The 21447-nt window shown below is 30.7% G+C and overlaps 2 protein-coding genes and 1 pseudogene across 2 annotated transcripts; 1 reads left to right on the top strand and 2 right to left on the bottom strand.

The window, feature by feature from the left end:
• Window positions 1-819: 819 nt before the first annotated feature.
• On the bottom strand, window positions 820-3169 carry LOC114191369 (annotated as a pseudogene).
• A 5958-nt stretch (window positions 3170-9127) lies between these two features.
• Window positions 9128-17460, top strand: LOC114192676. Its single transcript, XM_028082455.1, has 13 exons — window positions 9128-9231; window positions 9331-9424; window positions 9524-9599; window positions 9826-9928; window positions 10243-10290; window positions 14234-14395; window positions 14470-14699; window positions 14897-14958; window positions 15175-15372; window positions 16010-16154; window positions 16350-16675; window positions 16760-16904; window positions 17006-17460. The coding sequence occupies exons 6-13, from the start codon at window positions 14245-14247 to the stop codon at window positions 17243-17245; spliced, it is 1497 nt and encodes a 498-aa protein (XP_027938256.1). The 5' UTR covers window positions 9128-9231; window positions 9331-9424; window positions 9524-9599; window positions 9826-9928; window positions 10243-10290; window positions 14234-14244; the 3' UTR covers window positions 17246-17460.
• Window positions 17461-18390: 930 nt separating this feature from the next.
• LOC114191368 lies at window positions 18391-20747 on the bottom strand. Its single transcript, XM_028080538.1, has 7 exons — window positions 20657-20747; window positions 20158-20387; window positions 19929-19990; window positions 19571-19762; window positions 19120-19252; window positions 18637-18980; window positions 18391-18547 (listed from the first exon to the last, which is right to left on the bottom strand). Exons 1-7 carry the CDS (start codon window positions 20745-20747, stop codon window positions 18391-18393), a joined length of 1209 nt encoding a protein of 402 aa, XP_027936339.1.
• Window positions 20748-21447: the final 700 nt, after the last annotated feature.

Raw genomic sequence — 21447 nt, 5'->3', positions numbered from 1 at the left:
TCTCAATCTTTGCTGATAAAAATTTATTTCCTCCGCATAAGACCACTCCTTGGTTTCTGTAGCCAGAAACAATCCAATCATCCAATATATGTCCTTACAACCTACCAAAGTTTATTTTGAGTACATGTTAATATATGTTGGCACGCTGGCAGCAAAAGTTTTTGACCCACACCATTCAACAGAAAGATAATAGGAAGCATGCAATTTTCGTAAGATGTATGTGTATTTTTTTGTTCGTATGAAATTCTCTGGAATCGAATTATTCCACAGGTCACTTTATACATGGTCGATGACTACGAACATGGTTATGCTAGAGGGGATATTACTGATTTTGAGGATCTTTAATCTATAAAGCTAATAAGCTGCATCAAATAATTTACTTGTGGATTTTAGCATGAAAAGAATACAATAATCTTCCCTGTCTTAAATCCATACTACTAACAGATACCAAACTAAACTTCAAAACCTATAGTGATAGTTGAATACTACTCATTACACAATAATTTGGTTATATTTTTTGAATGATTTTTCTATTTTTTTAATGGACTCCCTCAAATCCTTTTTATCACTTTTCCTTGAGGGTGATAGAACAACAATCTTACTCCAAAGAGAATGAGGTTCCATTATGGGGTTGGGTTCCTTGTGAAGTTCGTAGACGGAATCAGCTTTGGCATTCAAATCGGCTAACACTTTTAAGCATTTGTAATTTTTAATACACGTCCCCCATCGATCCTCATTCTCGAATATGCTCCTTATAGTCTGTTATGTATTACAAACAAGTTATTATTTCCATGACATTTTGATATTCACAAAGTAAAATCAAACTCTCACATTTGGTGAACGACCAACAACATTTGTGGCACAGAGTCTGGCGTAATCAACAAGATTACAATATCTTGGAAATGCATTAGCAAACATTTTGTGAGATTTCAACTGTGAATTTATGTTCACTGCCTCCTTGTTATTATAGCTTTCCTGTCAAATTCAAATGTGAATGTTAATCGTCAAACCAATAAAACAAATTACCTAATTAGTAACATGGTACAACTCACAAGCATGTATACCTAATGATTCTAACCATAGCAAGATAACTATCACAAACCACGCCAAATAGCGCAATGCTATAAGGCTTTTTCGTGCATGGTTTTCCATTAGAAATTTCCTTTGATTGATTTTCTTCTTTTGTGTCATGTAATCTCTCCCAGTAATTTTCGGTGACCGTCCCATCTTCAGCTACTTTATACCCTACTCCCATTTGGTATTGGTATTCGTGAATATTTCTTGCCATCGCAATAGTCTGCTTTATAAATGACTCACATGATAAGGTATCATTCATGATCACATCCCGACCCTCATTTAGAGCTGTCACAAGCTTAGATAATGCAACATGAGTGGAAGATTGATGCATCTGTTCAAATTTTGAGTAAAATTAACTAATAAGAAAATCTAACATATCTCGATCATTTGTAATAGCTAATTAAATTAAAAATAAAATTTATATGAACATGAAAGTTCTTAACATGCAAGTGTTCACACATAAACATACCAATTCAGCAGTTTGGAGCATGTCATCATGGTGAACTCTTGAATTAAGGGCCATATATATGATTTCAGTCTCACTAAAGACATTTGTCTCAACAACTATCACAGCATTTGTAGCTTCTCGAGACCAAAGTGCTCTGTCAAAGCCGTTTGATAGGTATAAATAATTTTACTTCAATATTGAAACTAAGTTAGAACATAAAATTTAATTCGTACTTCAACATTGAATTTAGATTGTTGTGATCCTATATATTCTATAACAAGATAAACATCAATCAAATTAATTTATACGGTGAATGAACTAGTGAGATCCATCCTCTATATCATCATCGTATTTACGTGTCAAATACTTGGATTGGTATCTTGTAATCTTGTGTTTTCATCATCATCTTACTTTTATTATTTTGCAAAACTATTAGTGTCAAAGAATGATAATAAGTTGAGTGATAATACCCTTTGAGAACATTTTCAAGGACACAACTCTTTCCGGCTCCCATGCCACCCCCTATAAGTAGTAAAATCGGACTCCTCTCGCTGGGTATAACCTCATCCATGTCACCATTTTTTGCTTTCATCTCTTCTGTCGAAGTAGACAACCTTCTTGTCACCTGAATATTCTTGTTTTCTCTTTCAAACCTTTGTTTTCTGTGAACACCACACCATAATATAGCCAAACAAATATTTAATATATGTATACTAAGAAATATATATCATTAAAACTTTGAAAACTTTTAGCTCCATCACACTATCGTGACATTAATTTGAACTATATTAGAAAATATTGTACAAGTTAAGGAAAATATAATTTTACCTCATAGCTGCCAATATAATTTCTTGAACTTTTTCGTATGTCCAGACTCAACACTTAAAGCCTATATATATATATATAGATATTAAGTTAGGATTACGTATAATTTACTTTGGAAGGGTGACATCAACTTTATTATTATCAATCATAATTTGTTCACGAACTTTATATATATTTTTTGAAAGAAAAAAAAAATATTGGTGAACGAACAAGGTAAGATAAGATAAATACCAAATTAATGACATGTGTGACTTGATTCCAGTGAAATGCTAAATAACTGTTAACGCATCTCTCAAACTCATCCATGAGATTCATATATAAAGAATAAGCGTTGCTCCCGTTGACACTACAAATGTATTCATAGATATTTTCATCACATTCTTTGGATCTTCTCAAAAGGTCTTGGGCCAATATACATATACTGGAACCTCACTAGCATCTTTAATCCAATCTGTCTTGCTGCAGCCACATCAACTAAATAAGATAGTGAAAACATTATACAACATATATTATAGACACTGAAAAAGTGCATGAAGATTTAATATAAAAAGAATAAAATAATAAATTTATAAGTTATATAATGTGACAAGGAGTTAGATAAAGTGAAAAAACAGATATATAATAGACTATATATGTACATAAAATCATGATATATGTGTATTTTCCTTTTAGCTTATTTCATTGGAGAGAACAGAAAGATTGAAAGTCACAGATTAAACATCATATACCAACGTAGTGGGAGAACTTTTCAATCTCTATAAGACGGTTAGATTTCGTCTTTTTTAGCAGTGGAATCAACTTCTTCTGCTCTCTCACCATCCTCGCTCGTGGTAGGAAGATTGAGGCTGTGACGACAATTAACCCGGCGAAGGAGACACCTAAAACATGTAATAACTTCATTTTCTTTAAAACTCGAATCATAGCTATTGGTTTAGGTTTACAAATGCGGGAGGCGGAAGAATCTATCAATTTTGTTGTTTTTATAACTAATGTGTTGTAGTTCCCTGCTTTTTCTTTTTTCTTTTTTTTTTATAAAAATCTAAATCTTAACAAATCACGACTTTCAGATCTCAATCAGTTAAGGCATGACAATTAAGGACCACGAATTATCCTTTAAATAATGTATCCTTCACTTCGAGCCACATGTTATAATAAAAACATAAAAGAGGTGTAATCAAAAAACATTAGAAACAGGAAATTATCACACTTATCAAGGATTTTACTAGCACTCAAGTCTCATTCTTGTGCAAAGACTCCTCTTTTCATCTAGGGGCAGAATCCACTTGTTATCCTTAGCAAAACATAAACAACTGCTTCAAAATATCTAGTTGATTTAATCAACTTCACCACTTTTATGGCAACTAACGTATATTTTTTTCTCAATTTAAGTACTTATATTTTTTTAAAATAGACTTTATACTGTTCATTCTGTTACGTTCCATTTTTATGTCATACATGTCAATTTGTAATATTTTTTTTTCTTTTATTCTTTTTTTTATGTTTTCTTGATCATGTTAAGTGTTAGCATTAGTGTCATGTATTAGTTCAATTATTTTAATAATTAACATTAAATAATTACTTTAATAACAAAACAATACACAACAAATTAATTCATAATCATCGATGCCGGATGCCGAATGACGTCCGATCGGATCAATAAAAAAAATGTTAAGAAAACATAAAGTATAATTTATTTGGAAAAAATAAAAAATATAGAGACTGTTAGACTATTATGTTACAAGACTGTAAATGAATATTACACTTCAACAATATTATACTACAGGAGTCTTATATATCTGCATTGCAATTTCAGACTTTGATACATAATAAATATAAATACTCATTAAACATTAACTTAATTTTTAATTCACAATAATAAATGTGTTAAAAGTTTTAAATAATGACAAATACAAGATTATACCATTAAGACATAATAAATATAATAGTAATTAAACATTAAAAAAACTTTAATTTACAAATAAATTTTTTTTGTTAAAAGTTTGAAATAATGACAAATCAAATATTATTACATTAACATATAATAAATATAAATACTAATTAAACATTATTCAAATTTTTAATTCACTAACTAAAAATTGTCTTTATTTTGAAATTTAAATAATACTAATTAAAAATTATGATTTTTCTTTCATTAAAACACACATGTATGTTATTTCATCCGCATATTATTATAATTAATATTAATTGAATTAGTTAGTGAAGATTTACTATCAATAAATTGATGCATATTATATTTCGATTAGGAAGTAAAAAATGGTGTGCATGCAAAGATGTCAGTGGCTCCCTTAGAGGAAAACGTGGGACTGACCGATACGCTGGTTCTTTTGCAGGTTCCTCTGAAAAAACAAAACAAACGAAGTTATTGTCCTCTTTCCACAGAAAAATCAAAATCGTGCAAAAATGTTATTTCTCTCTCAGCCTGTTCTAATGTTTATAATTATTGTACTCCTCTGCACCACAAAATAGGCTCTACATGTATATAATCAAAGCTTCACCCTCCTTACCGAGAAAATGATGTTCTCTGGGTTAAGGGTTTTATGTTGTAGTTGTAGTACTGCGCTGAGCCTCTGCTATGATTTCCATTTCTTTGCAGTCGATAGAATTTTTTTTTCTGAGATTATTTAGAGATTCACGTTTTGGTAAGTCACGCCTGAATCAAAACTTTGAATATTTCAATAGAACTGCTTACCTGAATGTAATGTTTTTTTCTGCCATAGTTGTTAATCCATTGGTACTAACATCTCCAAATTCCTACTTTTAAAATTCAGGTAGTTCTAGATTGTTCTCATAATTATAGGAATTATTAGTTCATGCAGTAGTTTCTAGGATTTTTATTTTCTTCACCTTTCTAGAAATTTATATCATTATTCAAATACCTCTTATAATGACGAGAATGAAACTTCTTCCAACCGGTGACACGAATTCCCTTGATATAATTTTTTGTTCAACAGCTCAGCTGTAAGTTTATCTCCGAAGCTCTCATCCCACCTTTGTACTAATTTGTAATGCATGTGATATAGTTAATAATTTCTATAATTATTTTAACGTATATTAATGAAACTAAAGTTCTAAAAATATGATAATAAAGTTTGAATTTAAAATAAATTTTAATTAAAGGTTTTTAAAATATGATGTCTTCTTAATATACTTTTTTAAGGTCTTTAAACAACTTTTACAGATTTCTAATCAAATTTTCTATTTAAGATGGAAACAAAATCTGAAAATAAAGTAATAAAAAATTTAATGAAAATATGTGAACAATAAAATTAATAATAATAAAATTAAAATATGATATACAAAATAAATAAATAATGATATAATGATATAATTAATAAAATAAAAATAAAGTAAATAATAAAATATTAGAAGTAATACTTCATTTAAATTTGTAATACACTTATATTAAATTTATAAATAATTTCAATAACTATTTTACTAAAATGTGAAAGTTATAAATTCTTTAAATTTTTAAAGATATAAACTATTTATTGATTTCAATTTCAATTTTTTTTTAAATTAATATTTATATCGTCAACTTTGAAATTCTAAATATACATTTACAAAGTGTTTGAATTTGAAATTTGAAATCTAAAAAAGTACAAAAATATGTTAACAAAAAGTTGAATTCGAAATTCAAAATAATGAAGCTTTTTTTATGGCAACTACCGTATATTTTTTCTGAATTAAGTACTCATATTTTTTTTAAATAAACTTTATATGGTTCATTCTGTCGTATTAACGTGTTATATTTTTATGTAATACATTTCAATTTGTAATATTTTGTTTTGTTTTTAATTATTATATTTCTTTTTTATGTTTTCTTGATTTATCAGTGTTGTTTATGTTAGTATTACTCTTACAATAATAATAATAATAATAATTATTATTATTATTATTATTATTATTATTATTATTGAAGTTCCATCATCTATGTTAACATTGAATTCTGTTGGATCACATATAACCACTTTTTTATCATTGATATTTGTGGTAATGATCATGCCTTTCCATTCTTTTCTCGAATCATTCATCGAGATTCGTGGTTGTTATCTGTTTTACGTTCAGTTTATTGGCTTGAACAAATTTCACATTTATGCCTATACATTCTTCTTTATTTATATTATGTACTTCATGTTAGTATAATTGGTTAAAGAAAGGAAGGTTTATAGAGCTTTAGACTTTTTCGATGAAGACTCGACATATAAATAACACAAAAATCACTTTATACTGATTTACCCAACTCAGATGTTATGTGTAATTCTTCTTTAAGACAAAGCTTGAAATGTTCCATTAATAAAATAAATTAATTGACTACAACAAGTACGTCAAGTGTCGTTGATTACAACCAGTACACAAATCAATTTTGGTTCCAAGTGCACAAATTAATCATAGTTATTCAAGTACATTAATCACTTTTGATTATATAATGAGTGCACAAACAACTCTTGATTTCGTTTTAATCTCTCCCTAAGTCTAGAACCTCACGTAATCATAAAAGAAACAAATTTCAAAAAGAGAGCAACATAAGCTCACTAAGAAACTTAATAACATGAAAAAACACAAAGATTTTACCCACCCACATAGAGCATTTAGAAACTCAAATACCGGTAGGTTATGTAACTTGTATGTAGTGTTCATTTTATTTATTGTGTTCCTCTTTGACTTTGATTCCTTTATATAGGCTTCTAGAGATAATTGTTGTTTCATCTCTTTTTCTAAGATATGATATTTTTTTCATCTTTGATGGTGTTGGTCTAAAAGCTTGATAAAGAAATGATTAATCTTGTATCAACTTCGTACTTTGACTTTTCTTGATAAGGAAACAATTCAAAACAAATATAATTTAAAAATATAGAAGTGTATCATGAGTGAATTATATATAACTAATAATTTGTTTCCTTTTTCATATTTAAAATTGTTGTTGACAAACTTTATATATAAAAGCTTTATATGTGAACTTTGTAAATAAATAGTTTCCATTAAAGGTTTTGCAACGCTTAATTGCATTTCAAATTTGCCTCACAAATTTTATATTCTATAAATTTTACTTGACAGATCATAACAAACAAACAAAACTAATATTAGAGCTTCACCTAGCACAAAACAAATGTTAGAAGGTTCATCTAACAAATAACGTATATACCTACTTATAAAAACTCTCTTTGAGAGTCTACTGGAGCTTAAATCGTGTTATGCTTCAAGAAGGACAAACAAATTGCTTAAAGAGCTCGTCATCGATGATAAGAAAAAAAAAAAAAACAAAAACTTCATCAAATGCACATTAAAAGATAAATGAAACTTCATTTAATACAACTTTAAAATGAGACCTGCATATGCTGCTACAAAAAATTACACGTTTGAAAATTCTCATAACTAAAGCATGTACGAGAGTGTTGTCTTTTTGTGATCATAAAAATCTCTCTTGAAGAATATTTATTAAAGTTATACCATCTAAAAGACTATGTAAGGATTATTATACCATGTAAGATTTCAACTTCTATATGTTTTACTACTTTTTGTATATATCTTTGGTTACTCTGTCATATACAAAAGTGAGGCAATGAGTGAATTGAAAATTGTTTCTCATTCTGTTAGAAGGTGGGACAACTGGCACCGAATAATAAAATCGTAAAGAGAGAGAGTAACAAATTCAAGTATAATTATGGAGTGAAACTCAAATAGATAAATAGGTCAAAGGGAATAGTGAGAGAGGGGAGAAAATGGTTAGTCTATATTTTTTTCTTGAGTATTATTCTTCTTTGATATTTTGTAAAGTGCTACTGGGTAGCTCTTCTTCCGCTGTTAAGTGCTTTTCAAAAAGAATAATACCACATAAACTATCTTTTCTTCACACATCATTAAATTTGAACATTTGTCATTTTTTTTAAATAAAGTCCTCGTACTTTCTAATCATTTATGAAAGATTTTCACATTTATTGTTTATTACACTCAGAAATTTTTAAAAGTGGAATGATTTTTCATATTTTTTGTCCATTATACTCTTTTAAAAGTAGAAAGATTAGTTATTCATCGCTTCTTTTCATCATTTTTCCTTTCTAGTGTTTCTTTCTCTCCTTATTACTCATCACACTCTTTCCCTCTCATATTACACTGTCGAGCAAGTGACACATGAACATTAATATATTCACATTTTATTAATAATACAAGAAACGATATTTTTTTTACTTTTTATCTTAAAAGTATAATATCAAAATTTTAAAATAAAGTTGTAGTCATACAGCTTCATTCTATTGTTTTAAATTTTTTTAACTTTATTATTTAAAAAAAGAAGAAGCAATAGATAACACTAATGAAAGAAGGGTTAATTAAGTCGTATAACTTATGTTTGAGTACAAAGAATCTAATATTGTCATTTATGTGGGGTCATGAGTTTTAAATTAATTTTTAAAATATTGACGTAAATTATGTAAGTAATTGAACTTCTTCTTCTTTTAATAGTTTGTAAAAAAAAGAAACTTAAAAAATAATGTATGATTTATGTTAATTTAAGTAACATCGCGACAAATTCAAATATGAACACATTTTTTTTCTTATATTAACAAATGGTGGACGGAGGACAAAAGTATCAGAGAAATGTCAGTTTTGCTGCTTTGGTAATTGTACCGTCAAACGGCTGCGGCTTTTCTTTTCCATTTTCTTTTTTACAAGTTCTAAACTTTAGCAAATCACTATCTCCATATCTTTGTGACACAGAGAGGACAAAGACAGTTTGGAAGAAGAAATAAAAAGCAAGAAGACAAGACGCACAGGTTGCGTTTTAGACAAAGAAAATAATAGAAGGGTTGGAGCGGAGAAGGAGAAGGGAACGCCAGGAGCTTCAAGCTTCAAACACGGAAAAGGTGTGACCTTTCATTTCCAGTTCATAATATTTTTTCATTTTTTCTCATTACTTGGTTATGTGTTATGAAACTCTCGAACTTTCTCGTGCTCTCTTGCAGTCCACCACTGTGGTTCGTGTCTCGTTCTGTGTTTCGCGTTCTCACCGGTTCAGTAGCAGCAATCCAGGAGCTTCAAGCTTCAAACACGGAAAAGGTGTGACCTTTCATTTCCAGTTCATAATATTTTTTCATTTTTTCTCATTACTTGGTTATGTGTTATGAAACTCTCGAACTTTCTCGTGCTCTCTTGCAGTCCACCACTGTGGTTCGTGTCTCGTTCTGTGTTTCGCGTTCTCATCGGTTCAGTAGCAGCAATTTCCTTCACACTAGTTCGGTTCACGTACTCGCTACATTCTTCAAAATTTATATCATAATCTCTGAGTTCCTTTTGCTTGATTATACTATATGTAAAAATATTGAATGAAAATTTTAGTTTGAAATCCATGTTATAAAGATAGAATGAAGGCTACTCTGTATCATATTTGAAAGTTTAATTGATATTTAATATTAATTAATATATGTTGGATTCTCTAATTTTTTCCTATCACATTACAGTTTAATCGGAGAAGGTTGTTTGAGTGAAGTTTCATTAAGTTGCCTAGTGAAAACTTGGGAGAAAATAGAAGTAACATTCAAGAGTTGTGAACCTGCAACAAAGGTGGGTTATGAAGTTAGCATTTTGTCTTGCTCATGTTCAATTTAAATTTTAATTAAATGTTGATGGAACCTAGATTTAAAAGGACAAGAACAATGGATGGTTGCACACACGTAAAAAATTGTTCCGAGAAATGATTAACATGAAAAAGAATAGAAAATTGTCAATTTAAAAGTTGATCTTATATAAACACTTTTTTTATTTCTATTTAGAAAGTTCTATACTCATGACTTGAAATTAAAAGTGTAAATATTTGCTTGATAGATAGTTGCTATTTAATATTAATTAAAATATATATTGGATTCTCCCTTTTACAGTTTATTTGGAGAAGGTTGTTTGTGAGGTTTCACTAAGTTGCAATAGAGGTGAGTTATTGAGTTAACATTTTATCTTATTCATCTTCAATTTATATTTTAATTAAATGTTGTGTTTTGAAGATTGGTTTCACTCTTTATGTGTTAATTATATGTTATTACCTAATATTTGATTACATAATAAAATTTTACATGTTATTTCATTTCATTTTTGATATTGTTAGGCTCTTATTTACGTAAAATTTTAAAATAAATTATTGACTTTTAGGTTGTAGTAATTTTGCATACATATACTAATTTTAATAACATTTAAAAAATGTTTTTAAAAGCTAAAAAAATGTTGTCCTTTGCAAAGGCAACATTTATACACATGTTATGTATAGTGCATGTTACCAAAAGGTTTTAGCAACATTTTTATGTACTTTTAGTATCATTTATAAAAATGTTACTAAGTAGCATCTTTACTAACACTAAAAAAATGTTGCCAATTTAAATTTTTTGTAACACTTAACAAATGTTACCTATACATTTTCTAACATTTAAAAAAAAATGTTAGCTATGTATTTGCTAATATTTAAATAATGTTACCAATTATCTTATTTTGTAAGAATTAAAAAATGTTAAGAATTGCCTTTTTTTTACATTTTAAAATTGTTCCTAATTTATCTATTTAGAAATAAGAAATATCAAATACCACCATAACTAAAAATGGCAACATCTAATATACATTTCAATCTTAATTATGCACTGCACAGTTCTTGTAAATATAAAACCAAATACCAAGTTCCATCCTTTGTTAACTTTAATTTAAATACAAATATTTACTTTTGTAAAAATCTTAGTGAGTAGTTTAGAAGGACCAATCACTCTTCACTAAGAATGTCACGAGTGGAATGAAAAAGTTTCTCAACTTTATGTAGTACAATTATGACAAATAAAACCTAGATGCGGGGAGGGAATTGACAATTGCAGCAGTCAAACTGGCAGACGTGTAAACACAAATAATAGGAAATGGTGTAGTGTGGGTGGGAGGAATCTTGGGGAAGTGAAGAAAGGTGTCTTTGGGTCAGAAAACTCAATCTGCATTCTTTAGAGTAAAAAGCTTTTGACAATTTTGTATCTATTCACTCCATAAATTCACCTAGAATTAATTAATAAGGTCATGGAACTTTAAATTTGACTCTATTTTCTTGCTTTTAGCTTGCAAAAATAAAGAAATGATGAAACAGATGCTATAATTGCACTAAAGGAACCCACATGGGCATAATCTTGTTAGTGAAACCCACATAGGCACCATTGCCAAAGAACCATTGAGATACTTCCCTTATATGTTTAGATGGGCCTTTTAAGTTTCATCCTGCATAAGGTTTAAATATGATATATAGAGTAGAATGGGACTTGTACTTCCCATCCACCAAAGAGTGGGCCAGTTAGTGCCATTCCTTTCGTGAACCTAGTGCCTTAAAAGGTTCCATATTGTGGTTTTTTTTTATACCAATGGTCACAAAGAAAACAAGACTAAAGATCTCTACCAAAATGATTGGCAAGCAAAAGACACAAAAAATAAGTGCAAGTAAAAAAACACCAATACTTGGCTGAGAGCAACTCACCAATGAAGAAAGTTACAGCATGTGATTCTTTGTGTTGGCTTGGTCTAAGGTATTTCATGGCCTATCTTCAGTTTTCCTCAACAAAATTTTTTATTAACAGTTCCTCAACTTTGTCTGCCAACTTCATCTACTAACTTCACCACCTGTCATTTGAGTAATAAGCAAACAAAGCCAAGCTAGTTCAAAAAGTTAAAGAAATCTTTGTGCAAGTGACAGACAACCATATCTAATTTTTATTTTGCATGCTTCAAGGTCATCTAGTGGTACACAAATGAAACATACGATTATTTGCCACTTGAGATTGTTGGTGACCATTCATGTGCAAGCATAACTTGTGGCCAAACTCTTGACATGATTTGATATGGTATCACACATATTTTTATCAGTCTATTTGATGGAACTCAAATATTTTACTAGGAAGCACTTTTAGTGTATGTTTGCCTGAGATTTACCTTATCTAAGCTATTGAAATAGGAACTCTCAACCACTTTGAGATAAATGGGAAGAATTTGTTTTTCTGTGACCTGAAAAACCACAGAGAAATGTTTTGTACTGTTTATTTAGTACAACATAGTTGAAACCCCATTTGTAGCATCAACTTTGAAGCCTCTAATTCACTTTACCTTATCAAACTTCTTCAGAATCTTTATAAATGCAAGCATGTTCAAGTTCTTGAAAATTGGACAAAACATAAGATTTTTCATATTAAATGTTATACTTCTATTAAGTTTATTAAACAAACATGCCTGAAAAACAAGTTTTTTTTTTTTACTTGTAAACTTTTAGATATCCTAGGCCTTTGTAGAGCTCAATGAAACCTCCTTTGATCATCTTTTCAGCATGGTGCAAATTAGTTTTGTTCAGGGGGATGTTTCCACCTTCTGGACGGTGTGGTCAAGGGAATGTTTATCCTCAGATTCTTCCCTTGGAAGTTGATCACATGGCTAGAAAGTGTTCTTAATTTACCGTCTTCTCTTTTCATTTGCAAAGACTTGGCAAGTTCTTCTGCACCAGGGGAATCTAAAAATGGAGCTTCAATTTTCTCCAATTCATCTGTGCTTGTTGTGTCTTGCAGTTCTTCTTGTTGTGGTCTGCTCCTAAAAGAGTCCTCCTCTGTTTCCAATGAACAAAGTTTTAGACACACATAATTACACGTAGCATCCAAAAGTATATACTCTATAGCTTTACCCTTACTACTACCTACAAGATACAAATTTGCACCATTCTTGAAAAACCATTGCACTGATAATGGCATGTACATGTCATATGGATGAAAGTATATAATGGGACCATAATGTTGAACAAGTGCAAGAATCTGGTTCTGATTTTGCATCACATGCAAGGAAGAATCAAGATTTTTTAGGCTTGCTATATCCACCACTTGTTCAGAATTAAAGTAGGCACTACCATAGCAGAATGTCCCAACAAACACACATCTAGCTAACATACCCCTATCACAGGGTTTTGTATTCCCAACCTGAAATGCATTTTTTGCATATTTTGACTTTATAGTTAGTGATAGATCTTTAGAATCGCAAGTTTATACAAAGAACAAATACTCGAGTTAAAATCTACCATTAAACATCATGAACGTCTGCTGGCATTACACTTTGTAACAAGAAAGAGGTGTGTGAAAAACAACACTACCTTATTTTACTAACAATGTTGGCCAAATCCGGAAGGCAAGTGGAACACCTTCAACAAATCTCCATACCTCTCCCGTATCCCTAACAAGCACAAGTTAATTGATTACACCAAATGAATTGAAAGTAAAAATGTTTCCTATTTCGAAACTTGTTGTTCGTCGAAACATAAGTTGAAACAGCGAGAGTGGAAATTAGAAACTCACCACCAAAATGGATTGATGAGCAGAATTTTCAAATTCAACCATATTCCGAAGGAGGAGGCACCAACGAAGCAACAAGTAGCGATCGTGCATGTGCTTCCTGGCAACGACGCCAACGAGAGCCTCAACAAGAAGTTGGAAAAGAAGCTCGTATTGGAAGAGCCAGTTCAACAAAAAGCATAGCTTGGTCACCATGCTTGATCTTCAACACCAAATCCTGCAAACACAAAACACAACGTAACGAAGAGAAATCGGAATCCAAAATAAATAAATTGAAAAGGAGAAATTAAATACGTTGTCGATGATTGGAAAGAGTTGGTCGAGGGAAGAATTATTGGTTGAAGCGTCGATAACGTAGTTGTGAAAGAACAACACCAAATCCATCTGAATCTTTGCGAGTATTTCACCATCTGAGTCTCTATTTCGGTCGCTAAACGATTTGCTACCGATTTTTGGTCATTTAGCGACCAAAATGGGTGATCACTAAAACACATTTTTTTTTTGTAGTGTTTTTTCATTTTCTCATTACTTGAGACAGTTTTACAGGAAATGAAGTTGTCAGATGTTCTAATTGTTTCCGCCGGTTTAATTGCCGCCGCTGCCGCTTTCTCGTACCTCCAGAGTTGTGGGAAAGAAAGAGAGAAGAAGGTCGTTCCTAAGAAGAAATCTGGAAAAACAGAAGGCTTTTCTCACTATGTTGGTAAGTTCGTTTTGGGTTCTCAATTCCTTTAACCTACATGGTAATGTTTTTTATATGGTGTTATTCATTTGTAGCAAGACAACTGGGATTTCAAGACGCGGAAGAAGTTCCACATTTATGCTCGTTGGTCCAAGACTATTTGAAAAGAAGCGAGGAGTGTGATGGGAGAATCTATGAGTATATTTCTCATTCCAACGGAGAAAACATAGATTCCCTATATATAAAGCTTGTAGATGAAATTGAAAAATGCATCCTAAGCTATTTTTCATTCAACTGGAATCAAGCTCCATCTATTATTAATCAAGTATAAATCTTAGCTCCTCTTAGTATTTATTTATCCGTATGTTTTTTCCTTACATTCTTACTTAAGACTGGTTGGGAATTTTATTTTGCTTTGCTATCATGCAATGATAATCTGAAATTTCATATTAAATCTCCAAATACAGTCATATATATTTTAAACTTACTATATTAATTATTCCATTGATGGGTTGATTGCAGGCTTTAAGCGTGAAGTCTCCCCCTATAAGAAAGCTGAGGGAAATTATCTTGGCAGCTACAAGGTAAAATTTTATTTTCTTTAATCCTTGCATTATTTGTAAAATAGCATCTCATAATATTGTTAAACTAAAAGTTTTTGAAATTTTAAGAACATATGTTTCTAAATATGTGAGAAATGCAGAGAAATGCATTATGTAATCATGTAAGAGAATACATATTAATCTAAATATTTGTTGTACTTAATACTTTGCTAATATGCTAATACGGTGTGTCTACAGGAAAATACGGTTTGAAAGAGTTATTATGAGTTTGCGAGTAACCAGAGTATTCTCTACCTTAGTAGAAGAAATGAAAGCACTGCAGTGTAATCAAGAAATGGTGCCCGCGAACTTACCTGAGAGGAGTCCAGTATTGCTGTTTCTGGGAGGTGGCATGGGGGCTGGAAAAAGCACCATCCGTGAAGCCATCCTGAAGGAGTAACTCTCAACCTATTGAATTATTACACTATAATATTATTAAAATATATGATGATTATCTGTTGATTGTTTTATAAAATTTATCTCAATACAAAATAATAAAAAAAATGATGGGTAAGAATAACAAGTAAAATGATGATGCAACGATCCAATAATAGCACATCAAATAATTAGTTATATTACTGAATGATTTTTTTAGACATATAGTAAATGCTTTTTTAGTGCTAATTCTTTTATCATTAGCTATAAGCATAGGTGAGAATTATTACAAGATTGTAAATAAAATCCACTTAGGCAGTTACTTCCTGCACCCTCCCATATTTAGTCATAAATATAGCCATCTATTACTGTCCACCGGTTTATCCATAACATATCAAAAGTAAACACTTGTATTGCTGCTGAATACTTTTCTTTCTTGAGGCATGTAGTAGACTCTTTTGTTATAATATAAAATCTGTTAGCTCTGAGAAATTGTGAGAGCTACAACATTATAAATAGAATTTATTATATAATATTCAAATATGAAAAGAATTCTTTCTTACAACTTACTTTATAAATTTGAATAAGATTATTTATATTTATATAATGACTTTACTTTATAAATTTGATTATTTATACTTATATACTGGCTTTGCAGAGCATTCTGGTCACAAATAGCTACCAATGCTGTGATAGTTGAGGCAGATGCTTTTAAAGAAAAAGATGACATATATAAGGCTCTTAATTCCACTACCGTTCAGTTGGGTCGTGATCATAATGAGGGGCTGGAAAGTGCTGAAACGGTATGCGAAGACTTTCAATTTGTATTTGTACTTTTTTTTAACTTATGACTATTGTGTATGCACATATTTTAAAAGTTTATGTTGAGTAAATTTTTTTTTTAATTTAAATATTATGAAATATGTGAGATAGGTTAGATCTTCTTTCTTATTTATAATTAATAACAGTTTTATGTTTATCAAATATGATCTGAACAGGTGCATGAGTTTTCTACCCGTGCTGCATCATCTCTCCTCGTGACAGCGCTAAATGAAGGTCGAGATGTAATCATGGATAGTACCTTGTCATGGGAACCATTTGTAAAACAGACCATTACTATGGCAAGAAATGTTCACAGATGCAAATATAGAATGGGGGAAGGCTATAAAGAGAATGAAGATGGGACTGTCATTGAGAATTATTGGGTTGAAGATGAACACGGGGAAACTCCTCCAACAGGAGAATCAAACACTCGACAACCTTACAGGATTGAGTTAGTGGGCGTGGTTTGTGATAGCTATATTGCTATAGTGAGAGCCATTAGGTATATACATATTTACTAAGTTACTCATTAAGCAATTGATTTTGTATATTTGACGACTAACGTTTCATATTGGAATTTTGACAGGAGAGCTATTGCGACAGGAAGAGCAGTAAGGGTGAATGCGCAACTAAAATCTCATCAAAGATTTGCCCGTGCATTTCCAAAATATTGTGAGCTTGTCGATAATGCCAGGCTTTATTTTACAAATGCTATCGATCATCCACCAAAGGTAAATTTTAATAATTTTATTTTAACAATTTTAGTTATAATGTGAAAATTTGGTTTTATTGTGCCAAATGTCATGAAAATAACTTTTAGAATACATTGCAGCTCATAGGATGGAAAGATGGTGTTGAAGATTTACTGGTGCATCCTCGAGATTTTAAATGCATGGAGAGGATAGCCAATTTGAATGTTAAGGCTGATTGCATCTATAACCTCTACAAGGAACCAAACACCGTCATGGAATCCGGTTCCATTTGGAGTGAAATAATTTTGGCACCTTCAAGAATAGAAGACCAAAAAGAATTGAGGAAGGCTATTGAGAAATCAGAGAAATATGATGGCTAAATACCTCAAGTTATTGGAGCTCAATAGCATTTATCTATCAAGACTGTTGGGTTTCAATGGTGAAGGATGCCGGTAATCTAGAATTAATATGACACCAGAACAAGAACAAGAACAGTGCAATTTTCTTTACTTAGTTATTGGATATTAAAGTACTTACCAGATTCTCTGTTCTGAACTTTTAACAAGTTGACATGCCGCAGTTGTTTTACTACTCTCATTATTTTTTTTTCTTGTGATGCTCTCTAAGTTTTCACCGCTTCACATCTGTTCTGATTTATTATTATTATTATTATTATTATTATTATGAGCAGTGATGAGATGATGCTCTCAATCTTTGCTGATAAAAATTTATTTCCTCCGCATAAGACCACTCCTTGGTTTCTGTAGCCAGAAACAATCCAATCATCCAATATATGTCCTTACAACCTACCAAAGTTTATTTTGAGTACATGTTAATATATGTTGGCACGCTGGCAGCAAAAGTTTTTGACCCACACCATTCAACAGAAAGATAATAGGAAGCATGCAATTTTCGTAAGATGTATGTGTATTTTTTTGTTCGTATGAAATTCTCTGGAATTGAATTAATTCCACAGGTCACTTTATACATGGTCGATGACTACGAACATGGTTATGCTAGAGGGGATATTACTGATTTTGAGGATCTTTAATCTATAAAGCTAATAAGCTGCATCAAATAATTTACTTGTGGATTTTAGCATGAAAAGAATACAATAATCTTCCCTGTCTTAAATCCATACTACTAACAGATACCAAACTAAACTTCAAAACCTATAGTGATAGTTGAATACTACTCATTACACAATAATTTGGTTATATTTTTTGAATGATTTTTCTATTTTTTTAATGGACTCCCTCAAATCCTTTTTATCACTTTTCCTTGAGGGTGATAGAACAACAATCTTACTCCAAAGAGAATGAGGTTCCATTATGGGGTTGGGTTCCTTGTGAAGTTCGTAGACGGAATCAGCTTCAGCATTCAAATCGGCTAACACTTTTAAGCATTTGTAATTTTTAATACACGTCCCCCATCGATCCTCATTCTCGAATATGCTCCTTATAGTCTGTTATGTATTACAAACAAGTTATTATTTCCATGACATTTTGATATTCACAAAGTAAAATCAAACTCTCACATTTGGTGAACGACCAACAACATTTGTGCAGCAGAGTCTGGCGTAATCAACAAGATTACAATATCTTGGAAATGCATTAGCAAACATTTTGTGAGATTTCAACTGTGAATTTATGTTCACTGCGCTCCTTGTTATTATAGCTTTCCTGTCAAATTCAAATGTGAATGTTAATCGTCAAACCAATAAAACAAATTACCTAATTAGTAACATGGTACAACTCACAAGCATGTATACCTAATGATTCTAACCATAGCAAGATAACTATCACAAACCACGCCAAATAGCGCAATGCTATAAGGCTTTTTCGTGCATGGTTTTCCATTAGAAATTTCCTTTGATTGATTTTCTTCTTTTGTGTCATGTAATCTCTCCCAGTAATTTTCGGTGACCGTCCCATCTTCAGCTACTTTATACCCTACTCCCATTTGGTATTGGTATTCGTGAATATTTCTTGCCATCGCAATAGTCTGCTTTATAAATGACTCACATGATAAGGTATCATTCATGATCACATCCCGACCCTCATTTAGAGCTGTCACAAGCTTAGATAATGCAACATGAGTGGAAGATTGATGCATCTGTTCAAATTTTGAGTAAAATTAACTAATAAGAAAATCTAACATATCTCGATCATTTTGTAATAGCTAATTAAATTAAAAATAAAATTTATATGAACATGAAAGTTCTTAACATGCAAGTGTTCACACATAAACATACCAATTCAGCAGTTTGGAGCATGTCATCATGGTGAACTCTTGAATTAAGGGCCATATATATGATTTCAGTCTCACTAAAGACATTTGTCTCAACAACTATCACAGCATTTGTAGCTTCTCGAGACCAAAGTGCTCTGTCAAAGCCGTTTGATAGGTATAAATAATTTTACTTCAATATTGAAACTAAGTTAGAACATAAAATTTAATTCGTACTTCAACATTGAATTTAGATTGTTGTGATCCTATATATTCTATAACAAGATAAACATCAATCAAATTAATTTATACGGTGAATGAACTAGTGAGATCCATCCTCTATATCATCATCGTATTTACGTGTCAAATACTTGGATTGGTATCTTGTAAATCTTGTGTTTTCATCATCATCTTACTTTTTATTATTTTGCAAAACTATTAGTGTCAAAGAATGATAATAAGTTGAGTGATAATACCCTTTGAGAACATTTTCAAGGACACAACTCTTTCCGGCTCCCATGCCACCCCCTATAAGTAGTAAAATCGGACTCCTCTCGCTGGGTATAACCTCATCCATGTCACCATTTTTTGCTTTCATCTCTTCTGTCGAAGTAGACAACCTTCTTGTCACCTGAATATTCTTGTTTTCTCTTTCAAACCTTTGTTTTCTGTGAACACCACACCATAATATAGCCAAACAAATATTTAATATATGTATACTAAGAAATATATATCATTAAAACTTTGAAAACTTTTAGCTCCATCACACTATCGTGACATTAATTTGAACTATATTAGAAAATATTGTACAAGTTAAGGAAAATATAATTTTACCTCATAGCTGCCAATATAATTTTCTTGAACTTTTTCGTATGTCCAGACTCAACACTTAAAGCCTATATATATATATATAGATATTAAGTTAGGATTCACGTATAATTTACTTTGGAAGGGTGACATCAACTTTATTATTAACTCATAATTTGTTCACGAACTTTATATATATTTTTTAAAAGAAAAAAAAATATATTGGTGAACGAACAAGGTAAGATAAGATAAATACCAAATTAATGACATGTGTGACTTGATTCCAGTGAAATGCTAAATAACTGTTAACGCATCTCTCAAACTCATCCATGAGATTCATATATAAAGAATAAGCGTTGCTCCCGTTGACACTACAAATGTATTCATAGATATTTTCATCACATTCTTTGGATCTTCTCAAAAGGTCTTGGGCCAATATACATAATACTGGAACCTCACTAGCATCTTTAAATCCAATCTGTCTTGCTGCAGCCACATCAACTAAATAAGATAGTGAAAACATTATACAACATATATTATAGACACTGAAAAAGTGCATGAAGATTTAATATAAAAAGAATAAAATAATAAATTTATAAGTTATATAATGTGACAAGGAGTTAGATAAAGTGAAAAAACAGATATATAATAGACTATATATGTACATAAAATCATGATATATGTGTATTTTCCTTTTAGCTTATTTCATTGGAGAGAACAGAAAGATTGAAAGTCACAGATTAAACATCATATACCAACGTAGTGGGAGAACTTTTCAATCTCTATAAGACGGTTAGATTTCGTCTTTTTTAGCAGTGGAATCAACTTCTTCTGCTCTCTCACCATCCTCGCTCGTGGTAGGAAGATTGAGGCTGTGACGACAATTAACCCGGCGAAGGAGACACCTAAAACATGTAATAACTTCATTTTCTTTAAAACTCGAATCATAGCTATTGGTTTAGGTTTACAAATGCGGGAGGCGGAAGAATCTATCAATTTTGTTGTTTTTATAACTAATGTGTTGTAGTTCCCTGCTTTTTCTTTTTTCTTTTTTTTTTATAAAAATCTAAAACTTAACAAATCACGACTTTCAGATCTCAATCAGTTAAGGCATGACAATTAAGGACCACGAATTATCCTTTAAATAATGTATCCTTCACTTCGAGCCACATGTTATAATAAAAACATAAAAGAGGTGTAATCAAAAAACATTAGAAACAGGAAATTATCACACTTATCAAGGATTTTATTAGCACTCAAGTCTCATTCTTGTGCAAAGACTCCTCTTTTCATCTAGGGGCAGAATCCACTTGTTATCCTTAGCAAAACATAAACAATATAGAGACTATTAGACTATTATGTTACAAGACTGTAAATGAATATTACACTTCAACAATATTATACTACAGGAGTCTTATATATCTGCATTGCAATTTCAGACTTTGATACATAATAAATATAAATACTCATTAAACATTAACTTAATTTTTAATTCACAATAATAAATGTGTTAAAAGTTTTAAATAATGACAAATACAAGATTATA

The sequence above is a fragment of the Vigna unguiculata genome, chromosome 7 (genome assembly GCF_004118075.2).
Source record: "Vigna unguiculata cultivar IT97K-499-35 chromosome 7, ASM411807v1, whole genome shotgun sequence".
NCBI classification, from domain to species: Eukaryota; Viridiplantae; Streptophyta; class Magnoliopsida; order Fabales; family Fabaceae; genus Vigna; species Vigna unguiculata.
This window is presented reverse-complemented; position numbering and strand designations above follow the sequence as displayed.

Excerpts from the sequence above, each read along its gene's own strand:
- LOC114192676 (XM_028082455.1), top strand. The coding sequence starts at position 14,245 with ATGAAGTTGTCAGATGTTCTAATTGTTTCCGCCGGTTTAATTGCCGCC. Across the intron at positions 14,396-14,469 it reads AGGCTTTTCTCACTATGTTG|CAAGACAACTGGGATTTCAA; the intron begins GTAAGTTCGTTT and ends ATTCATTTGTAG. Across the intron at positions 15,373-16,009 it reads CGTGAAGCCATCCTGAAGGA|AGCATTCTGGTCACAAATAG; the intron begins GTAACTCTCAAC and ends CTGGCTTTGCAG.
- LOC114191368 (XM_028080538.1), bottom strand. The coding sequence starts at position 20,747 with ATGGTGAGAGAGCAGAAGAAGTTGATTCCACTGCTAAAAAAGACGAAA. Across the intron at positions 19,991-20,157 it reads TCACACATGTCATTAATTTG|GCTTTAAGTGTTGAGTCTGG; the intron begins GTATTTATCTTA and ends ATATATATATAG. Across the intron at positions 18,548-18,636 it reads GCTATGGTTAGAATCATTAG|GAAAGCTATAATAACAAGGA; the intron begins GTATACATGCTT and ends TGAATTTGACAG.